At 45.8% G+C, this 14,336-nt stretch overlaps 1 protein-coding gene across 10 annotated transcripts in view; it reads right to left on the reverse strand.

Annotated features, from left to right (window-relative positions):
* ZNF827 (zinc finger protein 827) overlaps window positions 1–14,336 on the reverse strand; it is a 164,869-nt gene that overhangs the window by 5,224 nt on the left and 145,309 nt on the right. For 6 of the 10 annotated variants that reach the window (XM_053252223.1, XM_053252225.1, XM_053252231.1 and 3 more), the window contains 5 exons: window positions 10,427–10,598; window positions 5,489–5,655; window positions 3,287–3,478; window positions 3,011–3,188; window positions 180–218 (listed from right to left, as the gene is read on the reverse strand). In XM_053252223.1, the coding sequence (XP_053108198.1) occupies window positions 180–218; window positions 3,011–3,188; window positions 3,287–3,478; window positions 5,489–5,655; window positions 10,427–10,598 (748 nt within the window). Of the gene's footprint in view, window positions 1–65; window positions 119–179; window positions 219–3,001; window positions 3,189–3,286; window positions 3,479–5,488; window positions 5,656–10,426; window positions 10,599–14,336 lie in introns of all 10 variants that reach the window. The other 4 variants (XM_053252224.1, XM_053252227.1, XM_053252226.1 and 1 more) reach the window with 3 other exon arrangements.

Here is a 14,336-nt window from a genome sequence, read left to right on the forward strand (position 1 = left end):
CCCTGTTAAAAACACAAGTATATAGTGTGTATAGACTACAGCACACTTGGTACAGAACTACTAACCTAGTTTCAAACTTTCTGAGTCTTGAAATGAGAGTGGGCAGCTACTCCTGTTACTAAAAAAATATACAGATGAAGAATGTTTAGAGGTGGAATGTGGCCTGTTTGGCTACTTACAGTTCATAGGAAAAGGTACCCTGATCCAGTAAGGAAGATCTGCAATATAAGTATGAATCCAGATTGCAATGCTCATCCAGGCTTCATTGATCCTGGTAGATATAACTGTTCATGTAAAGGGGATACTAATCTCCATATCAGTCTCCATATTATATAGTGCAACCAACATTCTGAGTTTTTTCTTCTTCCAAGATTTCTTTAAAATTAATTGCAGTTGAGATCTTACGTGGATCTAATTGAGGATTGTTTGCCTGTCACTAATGTGTACCAAATTTCAGATTTCTGGCTCATGGAGAATTACTGCCACTTTTTAAGCTTGTGAGGTATATATACACCAGTAAATGAAGCCTACATTTCTATAAGCATAGATCTATGCTTCTGACTGCTACTGGAAGTGTACCCTTTCCCAAATCCAAGCCTGAAGAGGCAATGGCAACCCCACAGTTAGTATCTCACAACATATTCTCACTTGGCTTGCTCTCTGCTGGGAGGTTGCTCTCTGAAATGCACTATGACCACAGTTCAAGTCTTACGTGCAGAAATGTCCCATTGCCGGTCTCTTGTACTAATCAGTGTGTTTTGAGAGATGTTGGTATCAATCTCATTGGGAAGTACCCAGACAATTTTAGTATCCTTGTGAGTGAGCCTGTGAATGAGGCCCAAGCATATTTAAGCATCTGTAAGTAACTATGGGCACAGTCCAGCTAAATTGAAGCAATTTGCACAATATTTCTTTCCAATGGAAGAGTTAAGCATATGTTTAATTCTCCACTACTGAAATCATTGGGACTTCAAAGTGCTTCCTTTTAGCTGGATTGTGCCCTATTGCAATGGATTTACAGTCCAACCCACAACCCAATCATCTATAGTAGATCACTGGTTCAGAATTTTAATGTTTAGGCAAACTCCAGGTAGGCATATGTACTTGGAACCAACTGACTAAATCAACTTGAGATAATCAATAAGATTGAACTGGCTTAAATCCAAATCCTGTTGTGAATTCAGCTTTATTACATTTACATGTATCTTTCCGTTAAGCAACACATGCACATTCTCAGCACTGAGTCACAAATTCAGTGCAGAAGTGTTGGCATCTCTAACTGCTGGTAAGGTGCACATTTTGTTTTAGATTAAGCATCAAGTACATGGTCAATAACAAAGTTTCGGACCCCTTAATCAAAACATAAATGAGATAGAAAAGTGAAAACAGAAGCAGGATTAGTTGTGTATTGTGAAAAATTTCAGCCCAGAAAACATTGTCTCATCACCAACAGACATATTTGAGAAAATGAAGAGGGCCGAGAGAAAAATGGTAGCGGCAGGGTGGAAGCAACTGCTGCAAATATTTAGTTCTGAAGTCTGAAGAACCACAAACGTCCTAAACACATTAGAACTCTGACCCAGTGATCTGCTGCAGGTGAGGGGCTCCAATGCTCACCCAGAGCATCCCCATCTGCAAGGACTACCCCATCTATTTCAAAGGCAGAACCATATGTGCATCCCTCTGTGCATGGCACTGCCCTTCCACTGGACTGAAGTAGACAGCTCCTATAAGCAGGGATTTTGTGCATACACTAGAATGCACTGGTGTCCTGCTCCAGGCTGGAACCCACAGCAGTGCACTGGCTAAGCACAAGAAGGTGCGGTTACAGTGGTCAGGACCACAGACAGCTCACTGTGGGGCTGGTTACAAGACCAACCGATGCGCAGAGTGGATGCCCTGTTCCACAAACATTGACTCTGGCAGAGCTGGAGAACCTCCTGCTGCCTCTGGGCATCATGTGGCAATAGTGGGGTGCACTTCTGTGCTGCAGATGACTCCAGGAATGAGTTCAAAGTTCTCAGAATCAAGAGGATGGGCTACCACCCCAGGCACACAAAAAAAGACATCACTGGCCCCTGGAGCTTGCCTTTTGTGCAGGTCTCTGGAAGAGTGATTGCTGAAGGTTCTCATCTGGGATGGTTCCTGAACCCCGTCTTTTTCATTTTCTGTCACTGGATCATTGTCTAATGGAGGGATGGGAAATCTTGTCCCTCCAGCTTTTGTTGAACTACAACTTCCATCACCACAGCCACAACTGTGGAGGGTCAAGATTGCCCACTCCTCCTCTGACGCTTTGGACCATAATTGGACATACTCTAAGGCAGTGGTCTTCATTGCGCAGCCCATGCAGATTCCACTGGCAGCCCCTGAGTTGTCTCTCCCCACCCCCAGGCCCCCCCTGCTCCTTCTGCCGCATCTTTTGAGCAGCAGGAGGAGGCAGGAAGGAAAGGAAAGTACTTGGCCACCACCTCCCATACACACCTTGCCCCCTTGCCACTGGGGTGTGTGCTACTGGGGTGGGGGTACACTAGGTACACAGGGGGCACCTGTGGCAGGGGGCACATGCTGGCAGCCCCCACTGCCTAAACAGGTTCATTGCTCTAGTGCATCCTCAAAGGGCTTTGGGGTGAGGTCTTTTATGCTGTTTTGGTCAATGTGGGCTTTGGGTTATATTATTCATGTTTTGCAAATCATAATTATTACTTTATTTTGTTTTAATCAGTCATCCTTGGCATTTATGTTCTTGCAAGATTTGCGTATATGGTAGACATAGTGCATAAGGAGCACCTGTGTTGCCTTGTAGTGTTCAATCCTGTTTTTACTCTGTTGGAGGGGACTGATACTTTGCTCAGTAGTGTATAAAGAGTATAAATGCTCTTCAGAGTAAATATCCTTGGCTCTACCTCCCCAGATAGAAATGAATCCCACTGAAAATGGCTTCTCTGTTTTATCCCACCATATTTGAAGAACTTAACACAGGAAAAGTTTGTGTACTTGCTTTCCTTACTTGAGCCCACCGGTGGGGACAGTGTGGCATTTCTTGTGTTCCAGTAATTGCTCAGGAGTCTTCATGAACTTGTGGCACACATCACATTCAAACATCCGTGTAATCAGGTGGATTTGCAAATGGCGCTCAAACATGTTTTTTGTTTTGCAGACAAAGTTACAGAAAACACATTCAAAACCTGCAAAAGGAAATCACAGACACTATTACCTAAGCTACACACCACAGCCCTGAGTGAGCGGAGGAAGGAATTGCACATCCACATCACCGAAGTTTTACCTTTCTCTGACTTCTCTTCCGCGTTTAGTAAGGTCTGGCTACCAGGCACTACGGAAATTACCAGCAGGTTGTTTGAACCCTTGGGTTTGGGGCTGATCTCTACATCTTCTTTGCTGTTGGCGGAATCACTAAGTGTTGACAGGGATGACGAAGAAGGGCTGTTTGAGTCACTGGGTGTTTTTCTCTCTTCACCTACAGAGAAAACAAACCAATCAACCCCAAACACTAACTTGCTTTTTAGTACCAGGGTCCTAAAAACTCATGCCCCAATCCAGCCAGAGAAATCTGTGTGCTGAAGCAGCCTCACAAATCTGCATGTACATCTCCATCCAGGTTGTGATGGTCCTAGAAGTGGCTGGATGAATTTTTGTTGCATATGTAGATGCTCATTCTCATCTGGAGAGCCAACAGGTGTTATATGTGACTAGTTTCCCATGGCGAGAGCTAGATCAGGGCCTCAGACGTTTTATCAGGTTGTCTCTTACAGTACTCTTGAACTCCGGTTCTTAATATCGGAGGTAGTAGTTTTTCCTGGCAGAATCTTTACAGATGCTGCATAGGCATGATCAATTAAGGTGCCTAAAGACTGCAACTTTAGGTAGCTTTGTGCTACTTAACTCTGCATTTTCTGTGCTGTTCGGAAAAAGTGTTATGAAAGGATTTTCCACATGTAGCCTTTTGCATTTGTAGTGACTAGACCTTCTCTTTCCACTCTGAATTGTGGGACTATCCTTTAATTCAGAGGCAAGACCAAGGAATGGAGGTTCTGCCAAGAGCTTCACTTGAGGCAGACATGGGGGCTCCATTCTTTCACTGATCAAACAGAGAGGTTATCTATATGGCATGAAGAGACACTATAAACAGAGTTTGCAAAGAAAGAAATAGAAGCCAAGAGCTTATAGGCAATCCAGGCCCTTCCACCGATTCCCACTGTCTTTTCCTCTGGGATCTGATGTGGAGGTCACTTGGGAAGAAGACTCTTGGCACAATTTACACTGCGCCCTCTGATGGCAAGTTCTTGCTTTTCGTGACTAACTCAATTCACCAGAAAATAAGTTTGAAACGGGGTGGGCAAACCATGAAAAGCAAGAGTGGGCTAGCAGGGGGCAAAACGTAAAGTGCACCAGGTGCCTTTTCCCAATGTGACCTCACCGTCAGATCCCAGAAGAAAAGACAGTGGGGATTCGTGGGAGGGTCTGGATGATTAAGCAGCTCTCAGCTTATATTTATTGGCAAGCTGTTTATAGTTTCTTTTATAGTTAGGAACATAGGAAGCTGCCACATACTGAGTCAGACCATTGAGCTATCTAGCTCAGAATTGTCTACACAGACTGGCAGCAGCTTCTCCAAGGTTGCAGGCAGGCATCTATCTCAGCCCTATCTTGGAGATGCCAGGGAGGGAATTTGGAACCTTTTGCTCTTCCCAGAGCAGCTCCATCCCCTGAGGGGACGATCTTACAGTGCTCACACTTCTAGTCTCCCATTCATATGCAACCAAGTCATGTTTGCTACCACACGACCAACTCTGCTCTCCTGTTATTTAGAAAACCTCCAAGAGAAAGCTCCAGTTGCCTGGAGTGAAGCTTTTCCTCCTTATGTTTCACTCTTGCCAAGGTTTCCAATGGCCCTGCCTAGCTGCTGCACATCTTTTTCAAGCACTCCAAAGAGTGGGGAGAAGGAAACATAGGTCTGGGATTTTTAAAAGGACCCTGCAGCTCATCATTATTTCAGTGTATGAGAATGTACAAAGTTTACCAAGTTATTACTACAGAAGGATACAAGGTCACTTCTTCTACTTGCAAAGATATCTGGGAAGATTCTTACATTACACCACACAAAGCATCTGTAAATGCAGTCACACGTATGAAGCGTAAAGAGGTGTCCACTGAGGCCTTGCATTCTCTAATCTAATGGAAGCAATTAACACTCAAAAGCTCTTCACACAGCAGCCTCAGCTATTTAAGAATCAGTATACAAGAAAGGAAACGGAACAATAAAGTTCTAAATGACAAACTAAGCAGTTTTCACATATGACGTGGCTAGGAATGTTAAAAACCAATTTGGCTGTAACCATCCATGAGAGTTTTGTACCGGTCACATTTGTCAAGGGTGGTGTCCAACTGGGATGGTATCGGCCACCATTCCAGTGGACAAGTTGGGAAGCATCAGGAGAAAAATCCGGACACAGAGACAGGTGATCACCTGCGTGCTTGGTGGTGACATGGACCTTCATTTCCGACTCTTCCATGGTAACAAAATCGCAGGCTGTGCAGCAAATAGAAAACATCCACTGTTCTTTATCCACATGAAGCGACATATGACTGACAAACTGGACATTCATCTCAGTTTCAAATCCACACACATGACAACTGGAGGCAGGAGAGAGTTAGAAACATTAAGGAGGGTGCATTTACAGAGCCTCTTTGTGACATCACTACTCTTCATTCAACCTGACAAACTCCTACATTTTACCAACTTTGACTTCTCTGTGCTGCTCGAATTGCACTGGGGTATTCTTTTGCCTGCTGAACTACTACTGAACTGACAGCCATGCCAAGCTGATTAAGGGCAGGCACAAGGCAACAATCCCAAACATGCCATAATGATGCTAAATAATCATAAAGTTAATTAAAAACTACAGGTTCCAGATGCTGCACATCACCTAGCCGATTCCTTAGGGCCAGAAGATGTGCTGCAGCCTTGCCAAGATGTTTAGTCAGGCTGCTCTGTGGACCAATGGAGAGCTCACTGCACGCGCCACCAGTGGCTCCCAAGCTTTGGAAACAGTCCCATGTCAGGCGAGACTCTTGTGCAGAAATGCCTGGCATTCTCAGCGCAAGGCAGCCAAAATGGGCTTGGAGGCTCCTGCTGCTGGACCGGGCAAAAGCACTCATCAGCTATGCAAACACAAGTGGCACTGAGAGACATTCTGCAAACAGCCCCTAGTCCTGCTTGCCCTGGCAACAAATAAACTGGATCCTGTGGCTGGCTGACTTGCAGGGTCTCTCAGCTGGTTTAAGGCAGCAAGAGTTTAAATACAGCGAAACAATGAAAATAATGCACGTCCCTTCGGGTGATGTTTACCAAAATGTGCCTATGAGATGTAATGGGCTAGTCAGCTAGTGCCTAGTTCACACAATCCGCTCGGGGAGGGGGGGGCACTTGAAGAAGGTAACAAGCTATTTGTGCAGAGCTCCTTGCTATACAAATCCACAAGTTGCTAACCAGGCCCTTGCTAACCGTCTGGGGCCAGCATGAAGTGCCACTGCAAAGCCAATGGAGGATGACCATGGCAGTTACACATGGAGGACACCTGCACGGGGCATGCTGCATGCACACAGTTTGGATGTCAGGTGGTCATTCCACGGTCACGCATTACACAGCTGTAGGGATGAGCACAAACCAAGGTTCATGCTCTGGTTCAGTGCTGCAGGGAGGGAAGCGGAGAGCAGGATCTTTTCAAAAGAGGAGAGCAGGTCCTTACCTGCTCTCCACTGCTGCATATTGCTTCTTGTTGCAGCAGCACACATCCCAAGAACCCACAGGTGGCGCTGGCACACACATGGTATCCGTGCATGTGCGGGCACCATTGGTGTGGTCAGCAACACCATGCTGACCATGCAAACGGTGCCCGCATACGCATGGATGCCATGTGTGTGCCAGCGCCACATCCGGATTCCCGGTACATGTGCTGCCACAGCAGGAAGCTGCATGTGGCGGCAGAGAGCAGGTAAGGACCCGTTCTCCTCTTTTTAGAAGATCCTGCTCACCGCTCCTCTCCCCGCGGTGCTGAACCAGAGCGTGAACCTTCGTGTTTGTGCACATCTCTACACAGCTGCACTGGCCTCTCACAGAGTGGGATCCAGACAAACAGATGAGGTAGTGAAGCCAGTGAGTGGCAAATGCCTGTGGGACTACTCTGGCATATTGCAGGCCAGCGGCAAGATCACAGCTCACCACGTCCTTTTCAAAGGCTTTCAGGAGAGGCAAAGGGGAGCTGGCTTGATTGACTCATTAACCCCCTGGAGTGACATGTATTAGAAAAGCTGGGATATAAATCCAATAGTTAGATAGATAGATAGATAGATAGATAGATAGATAGATAGATAGATAGATAGATAGATGATGTGTCACCATGTAGATACGATAATGATGTTTGACTCAATCCACCTGCTCATAGCAACGGCCATAATTCCTGCTAGATTAGCCCCTGGTTCAATGATGGGCCATTCTAGTCATGCTAGCCCTTGAGAGGGAAGGTGGAGTGGATGGGTACTGTGTGGTGCAGAGGCCTCCATGGAAATACTGCCTAACATGGTGATCTTCATTGCCACTTTGGCAAAAAAAACAAAAACCCTTCAATGTGAGAGCCTCAATGTGCTGACCTCCACACAGTACTGTGCTTTTCTCAGTGCTGGGAGGGCCCTTTAAGAGAGACGGAGCCCTTTCTTCAGAGCTCTGTAGGGAAAGCTGGGAATGGTTGTACTTCCCAGCACTCTGTGGATGCCTTCCAAGATGGTGTAGGAGCTGAAGAGGCTCCGTTTCCCTTAAAGGTGCCCCTTGCTTGGTGCTGGGGAAAGCGTAGCCCTGCACAGTGGGAACGGTTGCCTCCGCATGGTGCCAGGGGGACTCTGCAGAGGATTCAGCTTTGGCTGAAGCTTCAGACAGGCCCAATAGCCCTTAGGGTTGATAGGGCCAATGAGCAATTACTCAGGGAGCCGCACTTAGGGTTGATAGGGCCGACACTTGCCCACAGGCCGGACAATGAAGAACGCTGGTGTCACATGATGTGCAGAGTCATGGAGACATCATGCTGTGCCCTGGGGCTGCTGCACAGTTGGAGGGCGGCCCTGACATCGTTCAAAACGGGCAGTTGCACTTGCAGAGCTTCTGCACTTTCCCCCAGTGTCATGAATGGGGAAATCTGCAGAAGCGCTGCTAGTGCAACCACCTATTCTTAAGAGCATCAGGCCTGACTTGGCAGTGGCCCCAGGGGGCAAGCATTACATTTCCTTAATGCTGCACATCAGGTTAGCCAGTGGCTGGAGCGGATTCAGGCACAAGCTGCAGGTGGCCATGGAATTTATGAATCAGGAGTCAGGGAAAATAATGGGAAGAATAATTAAGAGTTATACATTATTTCTGTTACTAAGGTACATATAACTTGGTTTTACTGAGAATCTGCATTTCTTTGACTTTGGTTATCCACTTTCATGAATTCAACAGGCTCAATTTTAATTACACTTCCTGTTCTCAAAACATCTAATTACCTGAATGAATGCCTGGCAGGCTCTTTAGATGCATGGGGTTGCTCTGTGTTCTGGAGATTGTGCATTCTGCACTGGTAATAGGGTGAGATTGGGGTATGAAGAGATCTTAGTTGCCTCTTAGTTGTCTATGAGAAGGCCCTATCATTCAGGCCCCATATTTAAACTCATTCCCACTGGTGATAAGACAATAGCACTGCTGTTAGCTTTATTTCATTGCTGCTATTCAGAGTGGACTAGTTGAGCCAATGGTATGACTTGGGATAAGGCCACATGGGAGCAGCCCTCCAAGACATCTCAAACTGAGCTCTATCTCAGCTTTGCTACTTGAGACCTGTCTTAACTGGAGATGTTGGTGACTGACTTTCTGAATGCACAGCATGCATGAGCTCTTCCCCTGTGCTATGGCTCTTCCCCACTGTGCTATGGAAATATTTGGACTTGGGCTTAAGAGATTCAAGTCCCAGGTCATTCACTGAGTGTGTCTTTGGGGGAGTTTGTCTTCTCTCGGTCTCAGCTCATCTCTGTACCTCACTCCACTGTGGGAAAATGCGTGGGGAAGGGAGACAGTTCCCCTGGAGCACTTGTGGGACAAATGGAGGGTGATCGCCCCTGTCAAGGATGAGCAGTGTCTTGGGAGAAGGCTTCTACAAGAGCAGAGACATGATGAACTGCTTAGGCATTGATGGAGTTGGTTACCTACAGAGACCAGAGCCCTCTTCAGACATACAAGAGGCAGTCTACACAAGCAGAGCATCTAAAAGGGGGCTGGAAACCCCAGCCCTTTCAGTCATCCCTGTCAGTGCCCTGCTCATGGTTAGAGCAGCCGTGATGGTGGGTGCTTCTAGCCTCGTTTGAGATGCTCTACTTGTGCAGAGCACCTTTTGTATAATGTCTGAGAGCTTTGTATAATGTTTTGTATAATGTCTGAGAGCTCTTCTCAGTAGCGGAATTGCAGCTCTACTAGGAAGCCAAGAGCTATGCAAAATGGTATGAGCATATTGCAGGCTGCCGATGAAGGCTTTGTAGGGCAAGGATGCCTTCATGGGGCAGTGATGAGAGGCACTAGTGAAGCTGGGCATTGGCTTCAACATCTTTGCCAAAAGTACAGCCTAACAGAATGCGCTACATATTGACCATGGGCCGGTTCAAATGAACAATGGCACCACACCTATTAATGTCCTGGCTGAGGTGAGAGCATGCCCAGCCTGATGTACCTCAGTGACGTGCTGACATGATCTCGGCATACACGTGTAGAGAGAGGGGTGATTCCGAAGAATACCCCTCACATGAAATTATAGGGCATGCTGAGATTGGAGGTGAGGAGTGCTGGAGAGGAGCCCAAGCTCTCCCACTCCAGGATTCGGCAGGGTGCTTCTTTATTCCCCGGTTGGATTCCAACAGGGTATGAACTTGACTCAGACATCCGCTTCGTCACGTGCCCGGTTGGCACAGTTTCCCCTTGCCAAGGACAAATACCGAAACGGGCTCATTTGGGGCGACTCCTTTTGGCATGTCCTTGGGCTGGGCATGTCACTCTGCGGCCAGGACATTAGTGTGTGTAGGGACCACTGTTTGTTTAAACTGGCCCCATGAGATATAGCTGCAGCTAATGCTTATGACAGGCCCATGTAACTCTGGATGCCTTTTATGAAGCATGGCCTTTAAGAAGTTTGCGCAGCAAGATGCTGAGGCTTGCCACAGCCACTTGGATGTCATTACTGAAGTCAAAGGCAGACAAGCCAAAAACACCGGTCAGATTCTACCTCAGAAGCAAACACAGCCGTGCTTGTTCCTTGTTCTTAATAAACAGACAGGCAGAAAAGGCAGCTGGAGGCTGGTCTCTGGGCTTGGCTTTCAACTGGGTCCTCACCTGTAGTAATAAGGGTGCTTCTTTCCATCACTGCCTTCGGAAGTGACAGCGCTGACAATGTCCTCAGTGTCTGTACTCACCAGCTTCACGGAATGGACAGTCAGGTGCTGATTCAGGTTAGCACGGCACTTAGCAGCATAGGGGCACAAATGGCATTTGTATTTTCTCTCTTCTGGAAAGAAACATGGAGAGCCTTGAGTGCGAGTTTCAAACACATTTGATTTATCCTATTTGCATTCCACTCCTGCCACTAAAAAGTTCAGGCAGTGTGCATGGGGTTCTTCAGCAATCACTGAAGAGCAGATTCACACTTACACGCCGAGCTCTTTACAATGCTGGGAGGAACACAAGCAAAAGGAGATACTTCCCCGGTCTTCAGCAACCTGCAGTTTCCACTAGTGTAGAATGTAGAGTCATATAACTAAAAGAGGGCATGGTATCTCTCTTGGCACATACACCTCTCTGCATGGCGTGGATCACCACATAATCAGAAAATAAGGTAAGTACACTTGCAAAGCTGCTTTGAGACATGCTTAAAATGTCCTTTTTAATACAAAAACACATACTTCAGATAAAAACACCAGCTTAATCATTCTGATTCATCGCAAGAACACTGGACAAAATCTAACCCAGGTTAAGTACATGAGAGCCCCACTGGTTTCAATGGGAGAGTTAAGTACTTGCTCAAATCTCTCCCACTGAAATCAATGGGGCTTAAAAGTTCTTAACTTAGGCTGGGTCATGCCCATTATTTAAATGTTCAAAATGCTCTGAAAAGCTCTTGATGTTGAATTAATTATCAACACACTCATGGAACTATTTAGACCACATATTGTACAGTAAAAATGAGCACTGATGCAATGGTACCTTTTATCAGATTAACTAGTTTAATTATATCCCTTTGGGCATGACAGCTTGCAACTCTTTCAAATACAATTCATGGCCCAGCAAAAGATACCATTTCACCTATCCAGCTTTTCATTTTGTGAGACCCCAGATTCCTTGATCTTAAAAACAACAGCAGGATAAGATAAAAGAGCATGGGTGACGTGCCCAGAAGTGCGTGTAGAATGAAGAGTGAATAGCAGCCCCTCTTTCTTCTTCCCACTCTCCTCCCTGCAGCCCCCAGAACTGCTGGAAAACACACCTCTGAGGGCTGAGGGATCCTTGGCAATGGTGTGGGGCAGTGTTGCCTCTAGCAGGGATTCCCAGATGTTATTGACTACAGCTCCCAGAATCCCCAGCTGCAATGACTTCTGCTTGGGGATTATAGGAGTTGACTACAACTCCCATGATTCCCAAGCAAAAGTCATTGACTACAACTCAGCTGTAGTCATTGACTATAGCTCCTATAATCCCCAAGCAAAAGTCATTGCAGCTGGGGATTCTGGGAGTTGTAGTCAATAACATCTGGGAATCCCTGCTAGAGGCAACACTGATGTGGGATCCTGTGCCTGTCTTCAGGGTGTGTGCTGTAGAGCAGGGTTTCTCAATGTTGGGTCCCCAGATGTTATTGGACTTCAACTCCCATAATCTCCAACTAAAGGCCACTAGGGCTGGGGATTATGGGAGTTCAAGTCCAATAACAGCTGAAGACCCAACATTGAGAATCTCTGCTGTAGAGAGTATGTGAAGAAGCACAGAGAGACACCTTCTGGTAGTAGAGCTATCATCTCCCACCTCCCCTTGCAGCCACCAGTGTGGCATTCCAGGCCATTGTCAGAGGTCCCTTGTCCCTCAGGAATGGCTTTTTCCAGCTGTGGGGAGGAAAGTGGAAATGGGAGAACTGCTTCAGCTAATGCTTCTTTCTTCTGCTTGCACCACTCTGGATGCTACCCCCTATAATCTGCAGAAGTAGCTTAGCTGCATCTCAGAAGAGTCCCTAGTGACTCAGTAAGTACAATCCACTCCAGGTGCCCGCAATAAGATTTGTGCTTGAATACCAGTTCACTTGCGATGCTTAATGGTGCTCATAATAATCTAAGATGCTATGAGAGCATAATGTTTAATCGTTGTGCAGCAAAACCTGGAGATAAAAAGCAGAAGCTTTAGGCAAATAAACGAGTCAAATCCTTCTGAAGACAGACAGTAGGGGGGAAAGCTCACAGTGCATCCCTCAGCTGCAGAGTGAGTCTGGTTTGACCACTGAAATGATAGACAGGTGAAGGAGCAAATCAAATGCTGCTTCAGTGTCAGTATTGTCCTTTCCCCTACCTTTCTATTGAGCTGTTTGCCCTTAAAAGCTACATGAAGATTCATGCATTTATCATTCTTTTTTTATTATTCATTTGATTATTAATCAAATAAAGTTAGTTTGATCAGTAATTAAAAAAGGAAACTTGCTCATTTTATTGTTAATTTTTTTAAAAAAGGAAATAACACCAGAACTGGGGACAAAGAGTTTCTGGTGATATCATGAGAGGGCAGCCAATCTGCACTTGTGCACACATGACTTCTTTTGCGAATTCCCAAAAACACTTTTTCTGCCAGAGCTCAATCCTGGAAAAGAAAGGTATGTTTAGAAAGATAGCAGTGAGGATGCTTGCAGATCAGTCATCCTGCACTCTATATGTTGGCTAACATCCAGACTATTATTATTATTATTTCTTGTTTACACAGTCAGACAGGTGTTATTGACTGGTTTGTTTTATCCAGACATCGAGTCCTTCCCAAGGACCTGGGATGGCTGAATTTTGTTGTCAGTTGTTATAGATATCGTCGCAGAATATAGGCTGTTCCCAGTAAAGCTGCTTTTTGTAATTGGCTGATGGTGATTTCTGTGGCCCCTATGGTGTTGAGGTGCTCTTCAAGGTCTTTTGGAACTGCATCCAGGGCGCCAATTACCACTGGGATTATTTTGGTCTTTTTCTGCCACAGCCTTTCAATTTCAATTTGTAGATTATTTCTTGTTTATACAGTCAGACAGGTGTTATTGACTGGTTTGTTTTATCCAGACATCGAGTCCTTCCCAAAGACCTGGGATGGCTGAATTTTATTGTCAATTGTTATAGATATCATCGCAGAATATAGGCTGTTCCTAGTAAAGCTGCTTTTTGTAATTGGCTGATGGTGATTTCTGTGGCCCCTATGGTGTTGAGGTGCTCTTCAAGGTCTTTTGGAACTGCACACAGGGTGCCAATTACCACTGGGATTATAGATTATTTATTATTATTTTACATTATTATTATTATTATTATTATTATTATTATTATTATTATTTTATTTTACATTTATATCCCGCTCTTCCTCCAAGGAGCCCAGAGCGCTGTACTACACTTGAGTTTCTCCTCACAACAACCCTGTGAAGTAGGTTAGGCTGAGAGAGAAGTGACTGGCCCAGAGTCATCTAGCTAGTATCATGGCTGAATGGGGATTTGAACTCGGGTCTTCCCAGTCCTAGTCCAGCACTCTAACCACTATACCACGCTGGCTCTGAAGCACCAGCGCTTCATGAGAAGTGCTGGTGCTGCATGAGCACTGCTGCATTTTATTCAAAGTAATGCAGTGTGTGCTCACAAGGGGCAGGGTGATGTTTGCTGATCTCGTCTTCCTCCAGAAGTGGTCTTTGAAACCCGGAGGTAAGTCCCTGAGGGTCACACAGCCCTCAGGGACCTACATCCACAATGCATGGAGCGCATCTGGGTCAAAGGGAGATATGTGAGAATTGCCCTCGTTTGCACAAACTATGGAGCTGTGTTATCCTGTAGTGTAGCAGCACCACTGCTTCTCACAGAACACCAGTGCTTTGTTAGTCTGTATGTCAGCCATTATGGCTGTTGTCTCCCTAAGAACATAAAAGCCTCCCTTTCTATGATGTTAAGGAGTTCAGGCTAAACTAATCACACACTTCTACTATTTAAAACAGGTCTGAATTAATTTTTGGCATCCAAACTGTCGACACACAGGTAGA

The sequence above is a fragment of the Hemicordylus capensis genome, chromosome 5, assembly GCF_027244095.1.
Source record: "Hemicordylus capensis ecotype Gifberg chromosome 5, rHemCap1.1.pri, whole genome shotgun sequence".
Taxonomy (NCBI): domain Eukaryota; kingdom Metazoa; phylum Chordata; class Lepidosauria; order Squamata; family Cordylidae; genus Hemicordylus; species Hemicordylus capensis.